Consider the following 26,115-nt stretch of genomic DNA (forward strand, 5'->3'; position numbering starts at 1 on the left):
GGAAGCTGGCGGCGGCTCGAGGAGGCGCTTCCTCTAGCGTGACGCGCAGGCTCGCCTTCCCCGCCCGCCCGCTGGTCTCGCCGCCGCCGCCTCCCTCACTCCCTGAGCTCGCAGAGCGCGGGCCAGTGGCCGGGGGTGGAGGCCCGGGGAGACGCGGAGAGGAAGGGAGGGAGGGTGGGCGGGGAGCACAGAGAGCGTCTCTATATGGCGGCAGTTCTGTCGGGCCTGGCTGTCCGGCTCTCGCGCTCAGCCGCCGCCCGCTCTTATGGGGTCTTCTGCAAGGGGCTGACCCGCACGCTGCTCATCTTCTTCGATCTGGCCTGGCGGTTGCGCATCAACTTCCCCTACCTCTACATCGTGGCTTCCATGATGCTCAACGTACGACTGCAGGTGAGTGATCCACACCCCGAACCCTTCGTCTCTCCCCGGCAGCCCGAAGACCCAGGGCGGCCCTGCCCACCTCGCAGAACGGGATGCAGATGCCTGCCGTGGCTGCCACCGGTCGGAGGCCGAGTGTGCGCCAGCAGTGTGCATTTTCCCGTGGAACTCTACTCGGGAAAAGTCCCTGAGGTTGTTAACTGCTTTTTGCAAAGGAGCATTAGGAAGCAGGTGTGGTGTAGGGCGGGGTCCAAGGAGATAGAAAGGTCCCGAAGATGACAGCGTTTTGGGTTCTGGTGGTGGATTTGTGGGTGAATTTTCTGGTTCCCAAACTTTGCAGATTCCATGCATCTTATCACTGAAGCTTAAAATAGATTGGAAGTTAAAGGTGTTTTCGTCTGTGTATTTCTTTTATTCTGGCCAGGGGTAGAAATGAGGTGGGGATGAAGGTGAGAGAAAATGACGGTGGAGGAACTAGAGACGCAAGAGGTTTCAGAGGCCTGGAACAATTCATATGTGAAATAATAGCGCAATACTGGCACCGCAGAGCCCACCTTTGCTGGTAACAGACATCTCCACTTATCTTGAATATACTTCCTTCTAGTGGAAGAGAAGTTTTCGGCTTAAAAATTCTTGAAGATAGCTAACTCCTGAGCTGCTTTGGATTGTTTACATGCCTTGGAATGTCACAGGGACATGTCCCTGTCCTTGGAGAGTTTAGTCTGACACTCCCTGGTGTGCAGAATGAGCCAATTTGCGATAGGTCCAGGTTTGTCTCTGGTTGGTGGTACCTGAGGTGACTGTCCCTGTACAATGTGTGTGTGTGTGTGTGTGTGTGCGCGCGCGCGCAGGTTTTGAGTCCCTGACAGGATCATAGACCACATGAAACCAAAAGCCATCTATTGATCACATTTGTGTTACAGTGATTTGAATTGAATTTGTGTATTTTAAGGTTTAAATTGAAGTGCTTTTATGTGAGCAAGGGCTTGTGGCATCCTTAAATGGTACCAGGCTAGAGGTTTAGCAAATTCAAATATCTTTGTAGCGGGTGGTATAAATGAGTAAAAGGTGCTGGATGTGGAGGTTTCACTAAACTAGAAACCTGTGCTCTAGCCACTTTCATCCTGTGGAAGCAAAAGCCAATGCTTGCCAGATGTAGTGCTCTCCAAGAGAAATGAAACATCCTGATTTTTAGGTATCAAATTAACTCAGATTGTCAAAAAAGAGACCTTAGGAGGCAAAATAAAAGTATTTGGAGACTATATTGACCTCTTTGGAATCTTGTATCTAGAATCACATAATTTGTAGTCACTATAAAATCACAAGAGGAACTTTAAGAGACAGTGTACTACATAGTGCTATTATGTCAAAAATTATCTTTTTAAAAAGGTCTACTTTAGGTGCATGTCACCTGTTAGCTCAGCAGCTTGTAATCCCAGCACTTGGGAGGCTGAAGCAGAAAAGGACATGTACAAGGCCAGCTTGAGTGATATAGCAAGACCCCCCCAAAAAATTAAAACAAAACCACACCTCTCCCATATGTCCACTCTCCATTTGTGGGTACCTCTCTAGTGTAAGCTCTTCCAATCATTCATTTGAACACTTTGCAGTACCTTCCATCTGTTCTCCTCTGAGTAGTTAGAGAAATCCTTCAAACACATAAATTGGGTCATGTTCTTGCAACAAAACAAAATGGCTCCCCTGGCACACAGAATGCAGTTAACATGTTTCTGCCCTGAACATCTGGCTCACACCTCTCTTACCTCTCACCTGGCCCACACCTTGCTTACTACACTTGGTCAGGGCTTGCTGATTAAACACCAAGCTCTTTCCTGTCCCAGACATTCACACAGGCTGGTAATTCCACCCAAATGCTCTTTTCTAACTCTGTGGATGCTGCTAGTTCTCATTGCTTTGGAAAGGACTTTTCATGATCAGCACGTATCTCTGTGGTCTTTCTCGTTGCCAAGAGTGCTGAAGATTCATTTGTTTTATAAGCAATAAACCATAAATGACTCCATTTCCAGCATGATGCTTCAGGTTTTCAAATTGCTCACTTGTTTGTAGGACAGTGAGATCATCTCTGGAAAGGTTACCTAAATTCAAGTTTCATCGCACTGTAACGATTGAAAGCAAGTGCATTTTGGAAGAGGGAAGTCAGATTTACAATGAGAGAGGTGTGGGGAGCCAGCAAGTGCAGATGCCTCAGTCTCAAAAGCCCATAATGGGTAACATGGTGGCCCTGGTACAGTACAGGTTCTGAGGATCTGGAAAGCTAGAATGGATTTTTAGTTCAGGGGCAAGTGAGTAAAGGATGGAGCATTCATAAGGTAGTTTCCAGGTACCTCAGAGAAAGACTTACTGAGAACTGACATGAAGGTTGCAGGCTTGATCTTGGGCATGAGCAAGTGTTATAAGCAGCTGTGCACCTCCTGGGGGTGGAGCAATGCTGTGTCTTATCATAGCTCCAGTACTTTATCTGCTACTTTAAGCTCCCCTGAAGATTTAGAGTTTTTTGCTCATTTGTGAAAAATCATTAGTTTAAAAGTTTATTATTCTGCTCTTCTGGTAAGGGTAAGTGCAACAGGAAATAGAATCTGAGTGAAGGGGACAGTCCTAGCTCATGACCTTTTTCTTTTCTTTTCTTTTTTTTCTTTTTTTTTTTTGGTGGAACTGGGGATTGAACTCAGGCCCTTTTGCTTGCCAGGCAAGCACTTAATCTACTGAGCTATCTCCCCAGCCCCCTATGACCTTTTTCAAGAGTGCTTCCTTTGTTGTAGGAAATCTGTTTACAAAGTAGTAAAGTAGTAAATTTTAAGGTACTCAATTTTCCATATCTACTTAGGCCCTCAAATTTTGTGTAGGGCAGTGAGGGTTTTGTTTGCCTGTCTTTAATTCCAGTACAGGGTTTGAACCTAGAAAGCACAGAATCTTTCTTAAAATTTTGAGATAGTTTCCATTAGTTACTCAGGCTGGCTTTGAATTTGCAGCCCTCCTGCCTCAGCCTCTGCTATAGCTGAGATTTCAGGTGTTCCCCACTGTGCTGAGTATAATTCAGATTTTTTTTTGGAAGTGTGGGGAAACCTAGGGCCTTGAGCATGGTAAGGAAACACTCTAATCCTGAGTTGCAGCCCAGCCCCAGTGGAACATTATAAGGAGGTTAATACTTTTTAGTATGAAAGATGGTTGACTGAGAAAATAGATGCAAAAAAGATTTGTAAACTGAGAAGGGTTATGATTTAAAAGTGGTGTTTGTAAGCTGGGAATAGTGGCATGTGCCTATAATCCTAGCTATCCTTTAGGCTGAGGAAGGCAGATTGTGATTTGATAGGTAGATTGGGCAACATAATGAGACCAAGTCTCAAAAAATAAGATGAGTAGGTTTACAAATAAGCCCTAATCTTTTTTTTTTTAAATATTTATTTATTTATTTATTTAGTGTGTGTGTGGCCAGCTCAGCCCACCAGGGGGCGGGGACTGGCTGGCATGTGGTGCTGGGGGATTGAACCGTGGTCCCTGTGCTTTGCTTAGCTTAGCTTGTTCTAAGTAGGTGCTTTAGACCACTGAGCCATCTCACCAGCCCCAAGCCCTAATCTTTTAGAGTTAACATCCTCCTTATTTATGCAGAAATGAAATAAAAGGCAATAAAAAAATAGAAAACATGCCAGGTGCTCAATGTAGTAAAGGCAAGATTAGAAAATAGTACCAGGCACCTGCTAAAATTTAACAGGTTATTCCTAAAACTTCAGTTATTGTCTGTGGGAAGGATCAAGTATCTTAGTCCTAGGTCACCTAGATTCTTATAACAAGCAAAAGAGAAAGCCTGAAAAAACAACAGAGAAAAGAAGATACTGTGAAGGTTGATGATAGTTGTCAAACCAAGCATTGTCCTTGTTTCACCTATTGCCTGTTTTTCTGTCCTGTGGTCACTGGGCCAGTGAACCTTTCTTTGGCTGCAGACTGTTCCCTCATTTTGTATTCCCAACTACTCTTCCCCCATTGGTACTGGGGATTGAACCCAGGACCTGTGGACTAAGTTATATCCCCAGCCTTTTTAAAATTTTATTTATTTATATATATTTTTTGAGACAGGGTTTCACTTTCCAGTTTAGGCTAGCCTTGAGCTCACTGTGTAGCCCAGGCCAGCCTAGAATTTATGGGAATCCTGTCTCAGCCTCCCAATTGCTGGGATTACAGGTATGCACCACCACATTAGGCAATTTTTAAATATTGAGATAGGATTTTGCTAAATCACTAAATTATCCAGGCTGATCTTAAATTTGTAGTCTTCCTGTCTTGGCCTCCCTGGGTGCAGGAATTATAGGTGTGTTCCCTAACTGCTCTTTCTTAATCTTCTCCAGCTGAATGACTTTCTGGATCATAGCTCCATAGGTTTCAATCACTGTCTGTTACCCGGATGTCTTTATTTTTGCATCTCAAGCAGGGGAAATTGGGAAGCTGGTAGACATTCCCAGTAGAGCATATGGTGGGGTGTCATTGGTTAGATGAGTGTTTTCACTGCAGAGATGTCTAGGTTGGAAAAGTACTGAGGTGGGCAGAGGGAACAGCTGTGGATAAGGCTTACCCCTGAGGCAAGGCTAGCAGGGTAAGGCTAGGCTGGTGGTAGCAGTCCTGGAGGAAGAGGTGGTTCAAGTGAAGAAGGAGTGTTAGGTAGTGGCAGCATGGCCAACAGCCAGAGACTAAGGCTGTGGGAAAGATCAGATTTTATTCACCTGTGTACAGGCAGGCTGACATTGTCATTGTACCAGTGAAAATCTGGAGGGGAATTTGAGTATAGGATTTTTGGATTAGGGTTGGAATGTCAGAGTCTGGATGAAATGTTTAAAGTCAAAGCCACATGAATAATCAGTACAGGTGTGTAGATAAGGCTAGAACCAGGATGACTTCATGTCCAGTCCTAAATGTCTTTATTGCCTTTCTTGTTTACCAGGAGCAAGCTGTTGTTTACAAGGGCAGATAAGAGGCTTCTTAGGTCAGCCTTGTACACAGAGCATTGAACCACTAAGTCTAAGATCTCAAGAGCCCCTTCTCAGGTTCCATTGAAGTTTGAAATGAGTTTTACCTTGTTGTTTGATTTATATCAGACTCCTCAAAGAAAACTGGGGGAAATTATAGACTATCAAGAAACCCCATTAAAAAAAAAAAGAAAGAAAGAAACCTCATAAAAGGTTATCCACTTTTGTGAAAGCCTAGTAGGTCAGGTCAGAAGTGTGAGGTCAGTTAAGCTTAGGAGTTTGCCCTGGCTTCTGAGGTACAGAACAGCTGTGTACCTGAGAGGATAAGTACTATGGAACTTTTCCCATCTTTCAAGTGAGTGCTATAAATATATGCTTCTGTGTGTGTGTGTGTGTGTGTGTGTGTGTTTGTGTGTGTGTTGATAGTGGTGGTGGTAGTGGTACAGGGGATTGAACTTGGTGCTTTTGTACCAAACTCTTATCTACAACCTCAGCACTTTATTTTGGAAACTAGGTCTTGCTGTATTGCCAAGGCTGGGCTCAAATTTGAGATCCTCTTGGCCTCAGCCTCCACAAGTTCTGGGATTAAGCTGTGCATCTTCATATCTGGCTAAAAATTTTGTTTTGAAGAATTTAAACATATAAAATTGAAAGAATAGTATAGTGAACATCTATCTTTGACTCACTTTTAAGGCATCCCACAGATAATTGTTGTTACAGCTTGTATTTAGATGTGTCCCCCCCCCCCCGCCCCAATCCTCATGCAGTCATAGTAGGGCTTTTCCAGAGGTAGCTGGATCCAGAGTATGTGATGCTAGAATTGATTCATGGTGCAATGCTAGGATCAAGGGCACTAGGATTAAGGGGCGTGAGTGCTATTTGTTCTAAGTAGTAGATGAGATATAAAAGATAACAAAGTACAGTGGTCATCTCTTGCTTGCTTTGCTATCTTCTGTCTGCTGTGAACTGTTTTTCCCCTCTTCCATGCCACCCTGCCTTGGAGCCAGCTGTCTATGGACTGAAATTGCTACAAACCAAACTACATAAGCCTTTCCTCCCTTAAATTGTGGGTGTTCGGTATTTTGTCTCAGGAATGAAAAGGTAACTAAGAATGTGGTACCAGAAAATGGAGTTGTTGCTGTTACTGTACCTGACCATTTAGTTTAGGAACCTTTGGGACTGGCTTTTGGATTTTAGGGAAGGGTCTACAGGGTGTTTAGGGTCTTACTACCAGATCAGACTCATAGTGATCCGCCCGTTTGCAGCCTCCCAAGAGCTAGGAGTACAGGTTCAAGCCACCATACCCAGTCTCAGTTGCTGTCTCAGCATACCCAGGGGGCGGGGCTGGCACGGCTGACCTGGGGATCGAACCCCCAGCCCAGCACTTTAATCCACTGAACTATTTAGCCAGCCCAGGACTGGCTTTTAGGAAGAGTTTGGAAAGGTCAGAGAGGCTAGCTGAAAAAGTAGAGCTGGAACGCCTTAGGTTGTACTGGATGCTAGATTCTGATCTGAGCCCAGAACATCAGAAGACAGCTGATAAAAATGCTGCTAGTAATGACCAGGCTCTGGAGATTTCTTCTGGGAAGAACTATATTGGTTGTTGGATTCCAGACAGTGTGTGTTAAACCTTGGCGGAGTTTGTCTCCATTTTGCCTGTATCCAGAGACTTTGCCTGAAAGTGAGATTAAGGGCAGTGGACTCTTCTTTTTTTTTTTTGGCCAGCTCAGCCCACCCTGAGGGCGGGGCTGGGACAGCATGTGGTGCTGGGAATCAAACTGCAGTCCCCTGCGCCTGCCTAAGCTTGCCTACACAGGTGCTTTAGACCACTGAGCTATCTCACCGGCCCCTAGGGCAGTGGACTTATTAAGGAATTTCAAGACAGTAATGTTGAGGCATTGCCTGCCTACTATTGGGACCTTTTTTCCAGATCTATGTTGAGAATTGAGGACAAAGAGCTCAGCAGAATTATTTAACGACATTGTGAGTTTGGCCAGAAAGGAAGCACCAGTAAATCTGTGGAAAGATAGAGCAGTGATCTTGATTCTGAGAAGGAACAGGAGAATAGAAAAAAATGGCATCACAACAGGTGGAAGGACTCCCTTTTGCAGCTTCAATTGCAAAAGCAAAAAACTGCTTTGAGAAGAGTTCCAAAGCATCAAGTTCCAGTATGGTGGTGGCCCAGGGAAGTTGTTCCTCAGGATTTGGTTCATAGGGACTCAACTCTGACAATCAAGAGAGAAGCAAGTCTGGCTACTACTCAAGCTGGGGACAGCCCTTGATGTGATCCATATGGTACTCATTTTTAGGTGCATGCAGAATGGAAGAGTTATGGGGTCAGAAAAGCTTCCACCCACATTTTCAGAAGAAGGCCTGGGAGGCCAGGCAGCGTGCCCCTCAGAGGGCAGTGTGAAGCTGCGAGTGTAAAGCCAAAGGTGACATGGAAAAACCAGAAGTTTGGAGAAACCAGAAATGTGGATCATTTAAGGAAAACTGCAGGGAAGGAGCCAAGGTAGTCCAAGAGATAAGCCAGAAGATCTACAACCACTTGTAGAGACAGAGCCACCCAAGTCCCTTGGAGTTTACAACTTGCCACAGATTGCTGTGGTTGCTGGAAGTAGAACTGTGTTAACTTAATGTTTGCCCTGCTGGATTTTGGACTTGCTTTGATCCCATTCTTTTGTATATCCTCATTCATACCTTTTGGAATGGAAAAGTCTGTCTTGTGCTTTTTTTTTTGGATGTTAATCTTTTTTATTATTATTTATACATATTTTGGAACCTCACATAATTTTGATAAATAACTCTTACAAAATTATGCAAAAAGTACAAGAATGTCTGGTAAACAAACAGTCTGTATTTTCCAAAAAGATTTTTTACAACATGCATTTCTTAAGGCAGCATCCTCCTTACAAGGAAAGGTAATCCTTTTACTCATCAAATCTTCTGCTGCGAATAGGCTAAGAAAGCCTGGATTCTTCCATTAACGCCTTTTGTCTTTCCTGTCTGATTTTCGGTCTCTTTCACTTCTTGAAGATCTTTTGCCTGATCGACTACTCTCTGATATAGACCTCTTTCTGTCAGAGCGGGAATTCTTATCCTTCGATCCTTTTGCATCCCTACTACTCCCACCTTTGGAAGATTTGTGACTTCTTTCTAGTCCTGAAGTATCCCTCCGCTTCCGATCCACGCTCCTTCTGTGCTTCCTATCTCTATTATGTCCCCGGCCTCTGCTCCGACTTCTACTGTCACTACTACTAGTAGTGCTGCTGCTACTATCTCTGCTGCTGCTCCCAGTCGTGCTGGAGCTGCTGCTGGAACTGCTACGACTACTGCTGCTGCCACTGCTGGAACTGCTCCCACTGCTACTGCTAGTTGAACTACTACTAGAACTACTACTGCTACTGCTTCGACTTCTACTCTTGCTTGTTTTATTTCTAGCACGACCTCTGCTTCTGCTCCGAGTTTTTGTTTTGCTTTTACTTTCTGAAAGTATGGTTAAGACTGGCTCTACTGGCACCTCAGTGAGTTTCACAGATGCTACAGGAAACTCTCTGCGCTCAGGTACTAAGTTTCCTTGATCCTGAATGACCTGAGGTGCTGGCTGTACAACAGCTGATGGCACAGTCTCAGGTTGAGGGATGGGCTGGGGCTGGGGTACTGGCGGGGGTTGCAGCTGGGGCGGGGGCTGGGGCTGGGGCTGGGGCTGGGACTGAGGCAGGGGCTGAGGCTGAGCCACAGGCTCAAGTTGAGGCTCAGGTTCTTTTTCCTTCTTTTTCCTCAGACTCCTTTTCCATTTCTACAGCACTAACATTCTCTTTTCCAGGAGAAAGAGATTTACATTCTTTATCTGGCTCAACTTCAAATTCCATCTCTGGCTCCAATTCCTTGCTAGTTTCATTTTCTGAAGGCTCCATACTTTCAGCTTGATTAGTTTCCATTACCTCCTGCTCAGCAGTTACATTTTTGACATTCTCTACCATCTCTAGCACATCCATCACTTCTTCAGCCTGACTATCCTGCTGCTTCTCACTCTCTCTTACCTCAGTTTCCTCCTCCATCTTAACCTCCATTTCTTGTTTCTGTTCCTCCTCTTCCTGTTCTTTCTCTGCATCACTATGAACTACACCGACTTCCTTTTCCTCTTCCTCTCCTGCTTCCTCTATTTCTACATCATTGTGCTGATTACCTGTCTCCTCCAACTCTTCCTCTCGCTGAACCACCTTACCCTCTTCTTGTTCCGCCTTCTGTTCTTCATTACGCACCACCTGATGCTCTTTCTCCTTCATTGATTGTCTTCTAGGCCTAGCCTCCATTTTATTTATTTGTTCTGCAAATTCGAGGCGTCTACCTTCAAATAAAGCATTCATTTTTCTCTGTGACTCTTCTATTAGTTTTTGGGTAGCTGGACACATTCTTCCAGGAATATAGAACAAATGGGGCTTGGTCTTAGTTCTTATATATTTAATGATCTTGGTATTATGCTCATTCCACTCTTCCTGCAGTTGTGCAAGCTCAACCTTCTGCTCCAAGAGCCGCAGCTCTGTCTGTTTGGCACGCCTCTCTTCAAATAGCTCTCTCCTTTCATTTTCAACCTGTTTTCTCTCTTCTTCTGCCTGAACTTCAAGTTTTTGTTCAATTTCTTGGCGCCTCTTTTGCCTTTCAGTAGCAACAGTAGATTCTTGTTTAAATTTTTGAAGAGTACCCATCAACAAGCCAAATATTCGCCGGTTCCTTTGCTTTCCTTTTTCATCCATATTTTGATCCTGGATAAGGTCTCTACGTGTACGCTCTTTGGAGGTAGCTACAACTGAAGACTGCAGTGCTGGCTTTTTCACATCATCATCCTCTGGGTCACTCTCTTGGCAAGATTCTCTTCTTGTCCGACATTCTCCACCCAGCCTATTGACTGCCCCTTCAAGGTCTCTCTGTTTGGCTGGGGGTCCTCCTCCACTATCTGAGAATCCACGCCTCAGCAATAAACTACCACGTCCTCTACCTCCACCAGGACCAGAAAGGGCCAGCAATCTGGCTTGGATGGGCCTCACGTCATTGGGATCTCGCCCAGTGAGCTTGCGAATATTCTCATCCACATTTTTTAGGCTCTCTTTGGCCTTCTCTAGCTGCTCCTGAAAAGTTCTCACAGCGACCGCCATCTTCCCCCTGCAGCGGGTTTCCAGACGGCTCTACAGGCTGCGCTGCGCCGTGCTACCCCAGAAGACTGACTGTCTTGTGCTATTGAATGTTGGAAGTATTTCACTTTGTTTTCATTTATATAGGGACTTGCAGCTAAGGATTTGCCTTAAATTTCAGAGGGGACTTGGGACTTGGAATTTTCAGCAATACAGAAACTGTTGGGACTTTGCCAACTCTTGGAGGTAGACTAAATGCCTTTTGCTAAATGCATATACATGAGTCTTGGTGGTGGGGAGAGGCATTGCTTGTGTTTAGATGTCCCCCCCCCCCCCCTCATGTCATAGAGGGTTTTTTTCAGAGATGGCTGGATCTAGGATGTGTGATGCTGGAATTGATTCATGGTGCAGTGCTAGGATCAAGGGCACCAGGATAAGGGGCATGGGTACTTCCTGGCCTAAGTAGCTTGGATGAGATAGAAAGGGCTAGAAAGAGCTGTGGTCATCCTTTACTTGCTGTTGGTAACCTGCTTGCTGTAGACTATTTTTCCTTTGGGATACCTCTGCCATGCCACCCTGCCTTGGAGCCAGCCAACTATGGCCTGAAACCTCTACAAACTGTGAACTAAATCATTTCTGTTTTAACGTTGGGTGTTGGGTATTTTGTCTCAGCAGCGAGAAAAGTAACTCTTTTGTCTAATAGTTCAAGCTGATATTATACAAATTTAATCTCTGCACTAATGTTAAAAGATATCCATTGTATGTAAAATGAAGAAAGAACCATACTTAAAAATCATGTATCAAGCTGGGCATGTTGGTATATCTCCATAGTCGCAGCACTTGGTAGGCTGAGACAGAAAGATGGCAACAAGTTCAACACCAGCCTAGGCTACATAGGGAGCTCAAAGCTAGCCTGAACTACATAGCAAGACCCTGTCTCAAAGAGAACCATTTATATCACTCTTGGCATGCATGAGGATCTGGATTCAATCCCCAGCATGAAAAGAGAGAGAATGAAAAAAGGAACTTACAAAATAGAAGAAAGTATTTGCAAATCATATATTTGGTAAAGTATTAATATCCTGACTGTTGCTTGGCTTGATGACACACATTTATAATCTTAGCACTTGGGAGGCTGAGGCAGGAGGATCCCTGATTTTGAGACCAGCCTGGCTACATAAGAGAGTCCAAGTCCAACCTGCACTTCATAGCAAGACCTTGCTCAAAACAAACAAAATCCCAAATGTATAAAGAGCTCTTAATAAGTAAAAAAACTTCCCAATCCAATAATTAGCAAAGGGTTTGAATAGAATTCTCCAATGAAGTTAAAAAGATGACCAGTAAATTGGTGAAAGTATACTGAACTCTTAAGGAAAATACAAATCTTTTAACCAAAATGAGATACCACTTCATTGCTACTAGGATGGCATTCATTCATTTGTTTATTTGGTAGTACTGGGATTTGAATTGAGGGCATTTTCATGGAGCTATAGCCCCATTTTGCTCTTATTTTTTATTTTGTGATAGAGTCTCAATAAGTAGCTGAGTTGCCTAGGCTGGGCTTGAACTTTCAATCCTCCTGCCTCAGCCTTCCAAGAGCTACCATTACAGCCATGTGTATGCCATCATGCCTGCAGGATGGCTGTTGCTCTTGTTGTTGTTGTTGTTGTTTAAAAGGGATAAGGTTAGTACATGTTGGTGAGGATATAGAGAAATTGGAACCCTGCTGCTTTGGTAGTGGGAATTACTGTATAGTACCCCGATTCTAAGAAGAATTGAGTTTTATAGTTCTTCAAAGAGTTATACTTGGGGCCGGGGAGATGGCTCAGTAGAATAAGCACTTGCCTGGCAAGCGCAAGGGCCTGAGTTCAATCCCTGGTCCTGCCAAAATAAATAAATAAATAAATTAATTAATTAAAAAAAAAAGAGTTATACTTACCATATGACTTAAAAATTCTGTTTCTGGGTATATGCCCTCAGGATTTATGAATAAAGATTCTAATAATACTTGTATTTTAATATTCATAGCAGCATTACTCCAGAATCCAAAGGATGGAAATAATCCAATAGTCCGTCAGCAGGTGAATGGATAGAGGAAGTATCAACAGTCTGCACAATAGAATATTACTCAGAATGGAATGGAAAGGGTGGAAATAATCCAAGAGTCTGTCAACAGTGAATGGATAGAGCAAATACTGGCTCTCTGCACAATGGAATATTATTTAGCTTTTAAAAAAGAATCTCTGACACAAGCTGTAACATGGATGAGCCTTTGAAAACATTCTACTCACTAAAGTGGCCACAAATGGACAAATGCTGTAGGAGTCCATTTATATGAGGTCCCTAGAGCAGTCAGATTCATAGACAAATAGAATGGTGGAGGCCATGAGTTGGGGGGAAGGATGGGGAGTTAGTGTTTAATGGGTGCGGAGTTCCAATACTGTGCTTGTTAGGACAGTGATTAATAGAAAAGCCCTTGCTGTGTGACAGTGTTGAATATCATTTCTGTAGAGAAATTGTGGCAGGAAACCACTGGGCTGGAGAGAAGGGAAAGGATCTGGGAAGGAGCAAGAGGACCGTTCAAAATCAAGGGTAGGGGCTGGGGAGATAGTTCAGTAGAATAAGTGCTTGCCTGGCAAGTGCAAGGGCCTGAGTTCAATCCCTGGTTCCACCAAAAAAAAAAAAAAAAAAAAAAAAAAAATCAAGGGTAAGATGGGGAGGATGTTCCCTCTTAAGGACTTTGGTTTTCATCCTGGGGATGGTATAAAGAAGCCTGTTGAGATAGGTGCGTGACATAATCTGATTTACTACTTTTAAAAATCATTTTTTGGAAAAAAACTTTATTATGGGGCCCTTGATATATAACTCAGTTGGTAGAGCACTTGCCTAGCAGGTAGGAGGCTCTGGTTTCAATCTCTAGGACCACAAAAAATAAAATAGAAAAAGCTTTATTATGGCGATGTTCAAATGTATAAAGAATGAGCTAGTATGGGGAGCCCCATGTTTGATAAAATCAACCTTTGCTAATCTTCCTTCCAGGCCTGCACATTTGCCATCCTCCCACCTCCCTCTGCAGTATTCAGTCATCATTGTTTTTGCTGTTTTGCTTTTCACTTCGAAATAATTTGGCTTATAGAAAAGTTGCAGACGTAGTGCAGAAATCTTTTGTGGAGCCCTAAGCCAGCTTTCCCTAATGTGAGCTGTGAGCATCATTTCTGACCACAGTGTTGTATACGCTGCTAAGACATTAACATTGGTGCAGTACTATTGGGATGTCACCAGCTTCTCCCACTCATGTCCTTTTTTTCTGTTGCTGCATTGCTTTGCAGTCAGTTGTCATGTCTCCTGATAATCTTCAATTGGGGACATTTCCATAGTCTTTTCTTATCTTTGTCCATTTGCCTAGCAGGTAGGAGGCTCTGGGTTCAATCTCTAGGGCCATAGAAAATAAAGTAGAAGAAAGCTGGGTTTTTTGTTTGTTTGTTTTCTGATACAGTGCTGAGAATTGAACCCAGGGCCTTTATGCTGAGCCCTTTTTATTTTTTATTTAGAGGCAGGTTCTGCCTAAATTGCAAAGTTACCATGGGTTGTAGTTGAATTTGGGATCCTCCTGCCTCAACCTCCCACAGTGCTGGAGTTACAGGTGTGTGCCATCAAGCCCAGCTTGTTTTCATTGTTTGACTCTTATGAATAATGCTGATAATGCTGAATAATGTGTTTTTATATGTTTTGTTGGAAGATGTTTACATTTGTTTTGGTACCTACGGGGACTGCCAGGTTCCACGTACCTCTTCCTCTTTAACTGTTTTCAGAGATCCACTGATTGGGCTCCGTAAGAGCTGAGGGAAGCAGGGAACTCTTTCTGCAGTCTAGGTGAGACCGGGAAAAGCCTTCTGGGTAGCAGCAGTGGGTGAGGTGGCATTGTCCTCAGTTTTTTTGTTTAATTTCTTGGACCTTTTTTTTTTTTAAAATCTGGTAAGTGTTGAATTCTTTTCTAGTTTGTTTTATCTTCGCTTATAGTGTGTTTTTGCCATCCTAACGTTTAATTTTAGGAAGTCAAAGCTTAACAATTTTTTTCTGACTTTAAGGTTTCATTATCACCAGAAAGAGCTTCTCATTATTCTGTGAGTATTGCTTCCTTTTTTATCTTTTTTATTTTATTTTATTTTTTTTTTTTCAGTACTGAGGATTGAACTTAGGCTCTTCCCATTGAGCTGCTTATTATTTTGAGGCAGGATCTAGCTAAGTCATTGAATTGCTCAGGCTGAGCTTGAACTTGTAGTCCTACTGCCTTAGTCTCCCAAAGGTGGGGTTACAAGTGTGCACCACTGTGTTTGGTGTTAATTTTTTTACTTTTAAACAGGATTCATTTGAAATTCATGCTGGTGTATGGTGGGTGGTGTGGGTATATATTGAAGGCAGGACAGCAGAGAACCTTGTGCATGGGACATTTTTATTCTTTATGTTGGTTCACTAGAAAATAAGCTTGGAGAAAATAGAGTTGGTTTTCTCTGCTTGGTATCCTGCCCCACTACCAGCATCTAATAGCAACTGGCTTAGATGGAGAAGGGGCTCAGCAAACATTTGTTGAGTGAATCAGCAGCAAAAAATCTTGAGTGGAATCCCAGGTCAAAGTTTCTAGCTATTTGTAACTTCCAACATGTCAGATTGCCTTCCATAGCGGCTGTTGCAGGGAGTGCCCTCACCAGCAAGATGGGATGTGGTGGGTAACTGTTCTCTCCTTAGTCCACTGCAGCCTGGGCTGAGGTCTCTGCTGCTGTAGGAGATGTGCTTGTCCTTGCAGAGCTCATTTCCATGTTGCTGCATTCAGCAGTCACTTCTCTGTCACTTTATCAAACCTCACAGCAGCCTTTGTCATTTGTTTTTTGAAGCACTCCTGTTGCAGTTATTAACAGCTGTTATTGGGTACCCGTGGGATGCTGAGCAGAGAAGATGCTTAGTGCATTCACACTGTCATAGTCACTTTTCCATCACTGGGACAAAATTCTCAGCACTTACAATTTAAAGGAGGAAAGATTTACCTTGGCTCACAGTTTCAGAAGGATCAGTCTATGGTTAGTTGGCTGGCTATGAGGCAGGAATGGCATGATAGGAAGGACATAACAGAGCAAAGCTACTCAACTCAAGGGGTTTGGAAGCAGAGAAGGGAGGAGCTAGGGAGGGGGATACACCCTTCCAGGTCACATCCTAGTGACTGCCTCCAGTCAGCCCCAGCTCCTGTCAGCACATACGATTATGAACTTGCATAGATTGATCCACTAATGATGAGTATAGAGCCTGTGATCTCGTCACCTTCCAAAAGCTCCTTCTCTTAGCACACAAGACTTTGGAGGACATTTTAGGTTTAAACCTTAACACAACTCTGAGGTCTATAGTACCACAGAAAGTGTGACTCTGGGAATATAGAATGGCCCAGGGGCTCTTGTATGGCATAACACCTCTTCTCCTCAACATACCTTTGGAGCATCTGAGTGACTAGGAAACGGTTTGTGGCTCTCCAGAGGGGCACAGTTGTTTTGGTAAGAGTAGGCGTGATTCAGCTGTGTGGTGTAATCAGGAGCAGGAACTCATGTTGTGAGTGTTCCCCAGGCTTGTGAGTCAGCTTATTTAGAAATAGTCATTCCTGTGTCTCATCCTCCAAGCTGTGTAGACATATGGGAGGTTTGTTTCAGCCACCTTGCCTGATAATCTTACTCATGGCACAGTGATACTCAGGTAAACACATCCACAGGCTGGGTGAGACCAGGATCATCATGGAGCATGTGTATAAGCAGTCCACGCACAGGACCCTGCTCAAGGCCCATTGTCAACCTGCTTGCTTTAGGCTTCTCCTGTGTCTGTTTTGGGATTAGCCTTACCAGCTTGCTAGCAGAAGCATTGGGGCCAGGATATTTTTAGCTCACAAAGCACTGGTAGTTGGGACAGTCAGGTGCCAAGAGTCCATTAATAGCCTGTTGGGGAGGTAAGGGGAGGCATCCAAGAGGGCGGCAGCTGCCTAACTGGGTCAGGTTTATTGTCACTCAGCAGGCTGGGGGATTTGTGCAAAAGATGCTTTCTCCCTGTGCCCTGACAATCTTGGACATACCTGGACCATGTCCTTTGTCGGAGCACATCACCCTCTTCTCCCCCACTAGTGCCTTTGCCCCATTTGATTGGTACAGTAGGGGGTGGGTATAAGTTCTGGAGTTCACTCCCCAGTGTGCATTTTTTCTTGAAATTTAAAGTGGACTTCTCTTCCCTCACTATGGTGGTCTCTATTTTGGTGGACAAGTTTGTTTGCTATAGTTTTAAGCTGTTCCATTACTATAGATTTAACATGGGGTGGGGGGTGAAAAGGCTAGGGCCAAGGGACCTAGATACATAATTGTTTTGTTTATCCATTATTTGCTATAGTATATATCTAGAATAGTAAACTACCAAAATAAATCACAGATGGCTATTAAAAGTTCTAGAAATGAATTGAAAGTTATTTTTGACTTTGAAAATGTAAGTTGACATAGCATTAGTTGAGAGCTGACTGAAAATGTCAGTAAACTTCTAAGGTATTTCTGGTAAGAAAATTAAATGCCTTACTTACTGAGATTACCGAAGAACTAGAAAAACCTCTGAGAATGGAAATAAGGCCTCACTGTGAATTCAGGCTGGCTTGGCCTCCTGAGTACTGGGATTACATTCGTGCCACACACACAGCCAAGGGAATAGCTCATTTTATCATACTTAAATACATGATTACTTTATAATTAAATAAATGATTATTCAATGGCACCTTATTTGAAATATGTAACACAATTCTGGGTATATTTTATCTTTCTGAACTATACAGTCCTTGTACAAGAACATAATAGTGGTAAGAAATTAATTTTCCTGAGCTCTGCCCCATATTAAGTTGCCTCTTTTTTCTCTCATCTTTTCTTGTTTTTCTTAAGAATTAAGGGGTTAAAAAAAGCAGGGCAGGACATGGTGGCACGTGCTTATAATCCTAGCACTCTGGGAGGCTGAGGCAGGAGGATTGCAAGTTGAAACCCACCCTTGACAATTTGGCAACTTAGCCAAGATCCCCACCCCCCAAAAAGAATAAATAAAAAGAAGAAAAGGGCAGGAGTCATAGCTCAGTGCAAAGGTCTGGGTTCAATCCCAGTGCCTTAAAAAATTTTTTTTAATGTTTTGACAGTTTTAATATGTATTAAATATACATGGACATGGTGATGTACATTTGTATCCCAGCTTGCAGGAGGCTGTGCTTGAGGTCAGTGTGAGCTACATAGTGAGTTGAAGGTCAGCCTCAACTACATGGTGAGATCCTGTCTCAAAAAAGAAAGCCATTTTATCATACGGTCCTACTAAGTAATTAAGCTGCCCATGGCAGCCTTATATTTACAGTCCTGCCTCAGTCTTCCTTCCAGTCTACTCAGATGACAACATATGTGCCACCATACCTGTTTTGTACCTTATATTTCTCTATCACTTCTTTTTTGGGGGTGCATACTGATGACGAACCCAGAGTCTTTGCTCTGAGCTATGACCCCAGCCCAATTTTTTATTTTTTATTTATTTTTATTTTAATTTTTTTGGCAGAACCGGGGATTTAACTCAGGCCCTTGCACTTGCCAGGCAAGCGCTTATTCCACTGAGCTATCTCCCCGGCCCTACTTTTTATTTTTGAGACAAGGTTTTGCAGAGCTACCATCTTGCCCAGTCTGGACTTAAATTTACGGTCCTCCTGCCTCAGCCTCCCATAGTGCTAGGATTACAGGTGTGCAACACCATGATTAGCTCTGTATCACTTTATAATGTTCAAGTATACTTTTTATCAGTTAATTAGAGTTATAGTCACACATCTGTCTTTAAAACTTTTCAACATACCCCACAACTGTGCCCCTTATCTTGGTTACTTTTCTCTCATTGCTGAGACAAAATACCTGACATCCAAAGCAAGATTCATTTAGATCACAGTTTGCAGAGGTTTCAGTCAGCAGTCAGCTGGCTCCAAGGCAGGGTTATGTAGCAGAGGAGCAAGAGTTCATGGCAGCAGAAAACAGCAAAACAGAAAAGGAGGGAGAGGGAGAAGGACAGCGACAGAGACAGACAGCGTCAAAGTCAGAGACAGAAACAGATGCTCTTTCTCCCCCTTATATTTTATGCAGGCTGGTGTGGCATTCACACAATCCTAGCATTGGACCATGAATCATTCACAAATTAGAAGCCCACCCCATGACTGCAGGAGACATTGTGGGGATATCTAGATACAAACCCTAACATACTTTCATAAACTATTTTGGTTTTGGGTTTTGGGTTTTTGTGATACTGGGAATTGAACTCAGGGCCCTGCACATGCTAGGCAAGTACTCTACCACTGAGCCATGCAGTGACCCTAACTATATTTTACTGTATCAAAATTTGGTGCAAAAGGGGCCAGGAACATGGCTCAGTAAAGTAAGTGCTTCCCTGGCAAGTGCAAGGGCCTGAGTTCAATACCTGGTTCCACCAAAAAACAAAACAAAACAAAAAAACAGAAACAAAAAAAAATGAGTCAAAATTTGGTGCAGAAATTGGGCATGATGTTCCACCCCTATAATCCCAGCACTGTGGGAGGTTGAGGCAGGGATCAAAAGTTCAGGCTTAGTTTGGGGAAGTTAGCAACTTAGCAGGACTCAGGACTGTCAAAAAAAAAAGTAAGTAAAAATAAAAATACATAAAATAAAACATGGAAAAAGTTAATAGGGTAGAAGAGATAAAGATGCAGTACACAAAGATGTATTTTCTCACATGTTTCATGGCATTTTCCTGTTTTCATGACTGGCCTAGAAGCTTGGAGAGTTTTTCAGAATTTACTTGTAGCTAACATTAAAAAAAGAAAAGAAAAAAGTCTACAATTCTCTTTTGAATTCTTCCACTTACCTGGCTTCTCTATCCCTCATTTTTCCTGATACACTTCGAGTCTTCCTCTGCAGGGTCTTTGTGGACCTCCTCTTCTCTGGTCTTCATCCTGGGGTTCTAGTCCCTTCTTTCTGTCTTTTCTCTGACATGTTGTACTGGGGTCCTAAGGGCTGGCGACTGCTGGATCTCGGGCTGTAGCTCTGATGGCTCTCTTGAGCTACACTGTTAGTTCTGCAGCCAGAGCCCCGTGTCCTGATTCAACTCATGGCTCCCCCTTCTAGGCCTGCTTCCTTCCCACTGCTGTTCCATCAGACTCTTACTGCCCAAGCTGGAAGTCAGAAGGAAGCTGTGAGGTACCACTTCTGCTATAGGCACCAACTACACAAAAACAAACCAAAAACCCCACTTCAGTTCACCTCTCTTCTTGATCCCCTGACCCTGCTTTTTGATCTGTACTGTTCTATTGAGTAGCCTCCAAATGGCATTCCTTTCAGGGTCTTTTCCAGTGAACCACAGTGCAGCCGCGGTAATTCATTTACAGCACAAAACTGCCTATCACTTCCTTGCCAAGAGTTGTGTACTTGGCTTGTTGTCCCCCCAACCCCTTTTTGAGACAGGATAGTAGTAGTAGTATGTAGTTCAGGCTGGCCTTGAATTCGCTGTGTACTTCATGCTGGCTTTGAACTTCTAGTGCTCCTCCTGCTTCAGCTTCAAGTGCTGGCATTATAAGCACCTTCTTGAGTAGTTTAGGTTATATGACAGGTTAGTGCCTCTCCTTGAGCCCCATGTAAGCTCGGTAGCCCCATTTCTCACCTGCCCTTGCTTCTGGTTTGCCTCCAGTAATGTTTTATTTTCTTCCCAATGTACTCAAATTAAAAAAAAAAAAAAAAAGGTCCGTTATATATTCATTTAATTCAAGTCTCCTACTTGTATAAAACTAATTTGGAGGAAGTTTCCTACCTGCTGTTTCTCTTTTTCCTGTAGCCAGCCACTTTAAGCTATAGCTACTTCTCTCAGGAACCTCTCTGGAACCGAGGTCCAGGTGCTTTGCTTTTGTACCTTTAAATTGTATGTCTATATTATGAAAAATCTAGGCATAGTGGCATAAACCTATAATTCCAGCACACTGGGAAGCTGAGGGAGGAGGATCACAAATTTGAACCCAGTCCTCAGGGCAGTTTAGTGAGACCCTATCTCAAAGGGCCTGGGACTCTAGCTCAGTGCAAAGGATCTGGGTTTAGTCTCAGAACTAGGAGTGGAAGGATGCTAACATAGGATTTACAAATAGATACAGAATTGGTGGATATGGTGAGGAAATAACCAGATTCTACAAGAAACAATTAACTTCTGTTTCTTCGGGCAGACATTCATTCTCTTACTCTTCAAGTATTTGACAAATTTTTTTTAAAATTTTTTTATTTTTATTTATTTGTGTGTGTGTGTGTGTGTGTGTGTGTGTGTGTGTGTGTGTGGCCAGCTCAGCCCACCAGGGGGCGGGGCTGGCTGGCATGTGGTGCTGGGGGATTGAACCGAGGTCCAGGTGCTTTGCTAAGCTTGTTCTAAGTAGGTGCTTTAGACCACTGAGCCATCTCACCAGCCCCAGTATTTGACAATTTATAGAGTTGTAAAGCAACTCATGGCCCAGGAAAGGTTCAGGTCTATAAAATTAGAGAAACTGGAGGAACATAAGGCAACACTCCAGTAATGTAATTTTTGTGGTTGTTATTCCTTTCAAGGCCTCTCACAATATTTCCTGCTTTCTCCCCCAAGTAGGATTCTTGATCATAGATTAGCCTGGTCCTGATAGGTGTGTCGGTCAGCAAGAGCGTGACTGCCAGGCACTGCCTCACAGGTCTCGCAGCACAAAGCCACATAGCCAAGGACACATGACAACTGTCCAGACTTTTCCAGAGGACCCTCAGGTAGCTTCCAGAAGCCTGTGTAACTCATATCTGAGGGTGGAGGAAAGAGGCTAAAGCCCCTCTTTACCATCATTTTACCACAGCATCTGTAAGTCTACTTGGATTCTTTCTTAACAAGTGTCCTGGCCTGCCAAAAACTGGTCTCTATACCCAAAGGCTGGAGTGTTATTTCATGTGTGTGAGAGAACTCCAGTTTGAGTTTTTTTGAGAGACACTTGTAGACACTATCTATATGAAAAGTGAAGCTTTCCCCCAAAAATGACTTGTTATACCAAGTCACTGAGAATCATTTCTAAAGAGGATACTTTGGTTAAGGCCATCTGATTATGTTCTAGTGTTCAAGTTAAAGGGAAGTTTCTCTCCCTCCCTCTCTCTCTCTCTCTCTCTCTCTCTCTCTCTCTCTCTCTCTCTCTCACATACACACACACGGAATTGTACACCTAAGGCCTGCTCACTGAGCTACCTTCCTAGTCCTTTTTTATTTTGGGACAGGGCCTTGCTAAGTTGCCCTGGCTGGGCTTGAACTTGGATTCCTCCTGTCTTAGTCTCTGAGAGTGCTGGGGTTACAGACATGTGCCATTGTGCCTGGCTTAGAGTCATATTGGTGCGAAAAGTATGAGGTCTTGGGATTTATGCCTTTGTGTGTGCGCACATGTGTGTGTGTGTGTGCGTGTGCACATGTGCATTTCTGGATCAAACTGAACTCAATACAGTGCATGTACTAGGCAACCCCTCTATCGCTGAACTACAACCTCTAGTCTATTTTTATTTTTAGGAAATAGTGCATTAATAGCACACTGTTCTTTTTTTTTTTTTTTTTTTACCATTTGTATTAAGTAGTTTGCCCTTCTGTCATCTGTTATAACCTAGGAATCTTTGATAGAGATTCTGTTAGAGAAATCTGTTAGAGAAATCTGTATGTCTACCCTCTGACACCCTCCTCCTTTGCTGTAGAGTTTTAACTTAATTATCTTTTCCAGGTTCATATTGAGATCCACTGAAGGCCACTCCTCCCTACCGAGGCATCACCCTAGGCTCATCACCGCAAAGGACACAAAAGTATGAGGGACAGAAGAAGAAGCCTCGGCACCTGCATGGCCAAGGCGAAAGGGAAGGGAGAGGACTGGGACAGACTGTCACACAGCCTTAAGAGGAGCACACAGGAGGAGGGCCTTTGGCCCGCAGTTGATGGAAATGGAAACGCAAAGGGCAAGGCGCTGTCCTTGGAAACAAAAAATGGTCTGAGTGAGGCCAGTGTCCTGCTTCCCCTTGGTGACAGGGCATTTTTGTATTTGAAGGAATCCATGGGAAGAAATTCAGCCCCGGCAGCATTTCCCAGCAAGGCTGTGGGTCTATCCCTGATCCCTGCATCTGTCCCTGTGGGAGAGTGCCTAGCTGCCCTGTCTCACAGCATCAGGGAAGCTCTGCAGAGGAACTGGCCAGGGCAAGACCCCAGAGCCACGGACAGCTGTAGAGGACAGTGCTCCAGCGGAGAGCCCTGGGAGTTGGCACAGCCGGGCCACTTGCAACTGTGGGAAGTGGGAGTTTCTAAGGGTGAGCGAGTGAGGGCTTTTCCCGAGTGGCCAGGCTCTGAGTCAGAACTCTCCTGCCTGTCTTCCTTGCTGCCTGATTCGCTGCATAACCGCTGCCAAAGCCTTCTAAAGGATGAGACACGATGTGACCACCTGGACCAGCTAAAGCCTGTGCTTTCAGAGCAGATGACAGAATATAGTAATATGCTTTCAAGTATAAATTGTACCTCAAATGGTCTGCAGATAACACTGGGGTTGTTGGCTCTATGACCTTTGAAATTAGCAAATCCAGTAGGCCATAGTTAAGGTACAAGCAGAACAATAAAAATAGTAGCTTAATTTTAAGAGTTGTCTTAAAATAATTTTTTGCATTACATCTGGATATAAACAGTGCAGCCATTCAGGTCCTGCTTTGTTTGTACTGCTAGACAAACTTTATAAAGTACACGTCTAGTGTAAACTTGCTAAAAGCTCGGTAACACAGCAGGAAATTTTTGAGCATGTTTTAAATTGTACTTAAAAGATGATAAAGAATTGGGAAACCCTTTCAGGAGATTATTGATATATCCAATACAAGCTGAGAACATGGTGGTTACCACGAAGCTCTTTGTCTCCAATACCCAATCTAAAGGGCTACTGTCCCAGATACCGTCTGTTTCTTCAGCTGTCCTGTCACCAAATGGAAGTGGATATTTGTAAAGTTTACCGCTGTACTTTTATGAAGCCTTGCTGAGTTCACGGTGAGCTGTTACTATTTCTGCGTTTTGTAGAAAATTTTTGGACTGCAGCAAACTTTGGTTCTTATACTTCTTTCTACTTGAAATGCAGTTTCAATGGAGGCCCTATGGTGAAAGTTGCAATATTAACTTTAGAATAATCTTCTCAAACTAGGATTTCTAGCAGTGTTACCCTAAGTAAAAAAGAGCTTGACTCTGCTGTAGCAAAGCTATAGAGAAGCAGATAAAGTGTTTTCCCTTACAAAAGATCCCAGATCCAAGGAGTTGAGATTTCTTTTTACATTAAGGCTTTTCTGAAGTAACTTGTTTGTTGATAACTTTAATAAAGGCCACTTAAGAGTGTTAAGTTTTTAAGGACTCCCAAAGTGAAGCTTAAAATAGTCATTTTGGGAATAATTGCATATATCAATTTGTATTGTGTGTTAAATTACTATGCTGTGTACTATTTTAGTGTTTTGGTAAAATGGAAAATAAAATCTGTTCTTTAGTATAATAAATATGTCTTATTTTAATGTGTGTACTCTTGGTTCTTGTCTTTTTATTACTGTTACCGTCCTAATACTTTTTTGATGGGGGCAGTCCTGAGGATTGAATCCCGGGTCATCACACAGAGCCACATCTCCAGCCCTTCGAGTCACAGTCTTCGTGTGTTGCCCAGCTGGGACTCAAACTTCCAATCCTCCTGCCTCAGCCTCCCAAAATATTGGGATTACAGTCACATGCCACTGTGGCAACTTGCTTAAATATCTTTTAGCACTAGGCAAAGTGGGTTGCTGATGCAAAAGATCAGAAGCAGAGCTTGCAAAACAAAATATGTCAGGCATAGTCGGCTACATAGTGAGTTCAAGGCTAATCTGAAGTACATAGTAAAACCTTTGTCTCAAAAAAAAAAAAAAAACCCAAAAAAAACCCAAACCAAATGTCAGGCTGAGTGGGACATCCTTCACTTTCTCCCACGGTGAAGTCAGGTGTGCAGTGCTCCTTTGTGGTGGCGTGTGTGGGCCCTTGCAGAACAGCTGCTGCCTGCCTGCCAGATGACACTGTCTCAATTGCATAATCTCCCTCCGGGTGTCACTGGTGGATTATGAAATGAGATGGGGACATAGATATTTGAAAATGGGAACTGGTTTTGTGTCAGATGCTCGTTTTACTCCACTCCCTACCTTGGAATGGAAGTTTTCATGAAGTATGAACTCTTACTTCTTTTGTAAGTTGCAAATACAGCACATAAATGTTCAACTCATTGCTAAAAAAAAGTGCAGAATTCTCTGATTGTCCTGTTTGTACCAGACTTTGGGAATTGTAAAAGGTTTGCACATGGTTATTTTAGGAGAATATGCATGATTTCCAAAGGTGATCTTGAAAGTTTTTTTCTTGACAATTGTTTTGTGCAAGTAGAGTAAATTTTTCCCTTTGGTTGTGACCTGGTTTCCTGCCTGAAGATGCCTTCTTGTACAAAGTTCTAGGGAGAAACTGATGATACATGTGCCTATGAAGTATTATGGCTGCAAAAGAAGGCACACTTAGTTTTTAGGTGATTAGTTTACAGAAAGATAACCGAGTGTGGTGGTTCACACCTGGCCAGCACTTGGGAGGCTGAGGCAGGATTGCAGCAAGTCTGAAGCTAGCTCAGCTATATAGCAAGACCCATGTTATTAAAAGCCCTTCAGATAAATATCCATAGTTGAATTATTAAAAAAAGACTCATTTTTAAAGAACAATAGTTCTTAAATTTATGCTTCCCACCATTCTGCCCTTAAAGGTTGAACAGCCTACTCTTTAAATTTCAAAACAGTGAATAGATACAGCATGTTGGTTATCACACTTGGAAATCTAGTGTTTTGGACCTTGTACTGAATGATGAAGTCCTGAAATCATAGATGCTACAAATTTATGGTGAGTGAAAAGTAAACTAAGAAATTTGTATTTACATAGAATGTTGTTATATCACCACTGATTTTATAAAGAGGGCATGAGGGCTGCAGAGATAGCAGCCTAAGCACCTGCCTAGGCAAGTGTAAGGACCCAGGTTTGATCCCTGGCACCACATGCCATGCTGGCCACCAAGACTGGGCATGGTGGTGCATGCCTGTAATCCCAGCGCTGGGGAGGCTGAAACAGGATCACTGCAAGTCCAAGCTACCTAGTGAGACCCTGTACCAAATACATAAAAAATAGGACATGAAACAGTTGAGTATAAATCCCTGTGTACTTCAAAATTCAGATAGACTACTATAAAGAATAAATTGGAGTCATTTGTAAATGGATGCACTTTGAGACTATAATGTTAACTGAAATCAGAGGCTAGACATGGTTTCCTTTACCGGTATAAATTTAAAGAACAAAAGCTACTAGGAGGGCCAGGAATGTAGCTCAGTGGCACAGCACCTATCTGGCAAATGCACCTACCTGAGTGTTATTCCTGGTACCAAAAAAAATAGAGATAAATCTGTCACAAAATTAGAAATGTACTGTAGAATCTTTATGCATGCATCATTGATAATTGGTAAGATTTTTTTTTAAATTTTATTTATTTATTT

At 43.1% G+C, this 26,115-nt stretch overlaps 3 protein-coding genes and 1 long non-coding RNA gene across 8 annotated transcripts in view; 3 read left to right on the plus strand and 1 right to left on the minus strand.

The window, feature by feature from the left end:
• Nucleotides 1–22,377, plus strand: LOC111816376 (small integral membrane protein 10-like protein 2A). 5 transcript variants are annotated; one of them, XR_002820785.1, is made up of 4 exons: nt 1–390; nt 14,038–14,129; nt 14,575–14,610; nt 22,287–22,339. XR_002820785.1 is itself a non-coding variant. In XM_023713436.1 (3 exons), exons 1-3 carry the CDS (start codon nt 205–207, stop codon nt 22,305–22,307), a joined length of 243 nt encoding a protein of 80 aa, XP_023569204.1. In that variant the 5' UTR covers nt 1–204; the 3' UTR covers nt 22,308–22,377. The 5 variants fall into 5 exon arrangements, 3 of the variants coding, with proteins under 3 accessions (XP_023569204.1, XP_023569205.1, XP_023569203.1); XR_002820786.1 differs by lacking the exon at nt 14,575–14,610 and having other exon boundaries at nt 22,287–22,372; XM_023713436.1 differs by lacking the exon at nt 14,038–14,129 and having other exon boundaries at nt 22,287–22,377.
• On the minus strand, nt 8,120–10,510 carry LOC101591088 (pinin-like). Its single transcript, XM_012514408.2, is given in 2 exon segments — nt 8,120–9,123; nt 9,125–10,510. Coding segments are annotated over 2 exon segments (2,172 nt in total). The 3' UTR covers nt 8,120–8,337.
• Fam220a (family with sequence similarity 220 member A) lies at nt 22,356–24,087 on the plus strand. The gene is given in 2 exon segments (XM_023713438.1): nt 22,356–23,060; nt 23,063–24,087. Coding segments are annotated over 2 exon segments (771 nt in total). The 5' UTR covers nt 22,356–22,367; the 3' UTR covers nt 23,141–24,087.
• A 1,258-nt stretch (nt 24,088–25,345) lies between these two features.
• Nucleotides 25,346–26,115, plus strand: part of LOC111816384 — a 13,642-nt gene continuing 12,872 nt past the window's right edge. The window contains exon 1 of the long non-coding RNA XR_002820790.1: nt 25,346–25,471. This is a non-coding gene — a long non-coding RNA (uncharacterized LOC111816384). The remainder of the gene's footprint in view (nt 25,472–26,115) is intronic.

The sequence above is a fragment of the Octodon degus genome, unplaced genomic scaffold (assembly GCF_000260255.1).
Source record: "Octodon degus isolate 3935 unplaced genomic scaffold, OctDeg1.0 scaffold00031, whole genome shotgun sequence".
NCBI lineage: Eukaryota > Metazoa > Chordata > Mammalia > Rodentia > Octodontidae > Octodon > Octodon degus.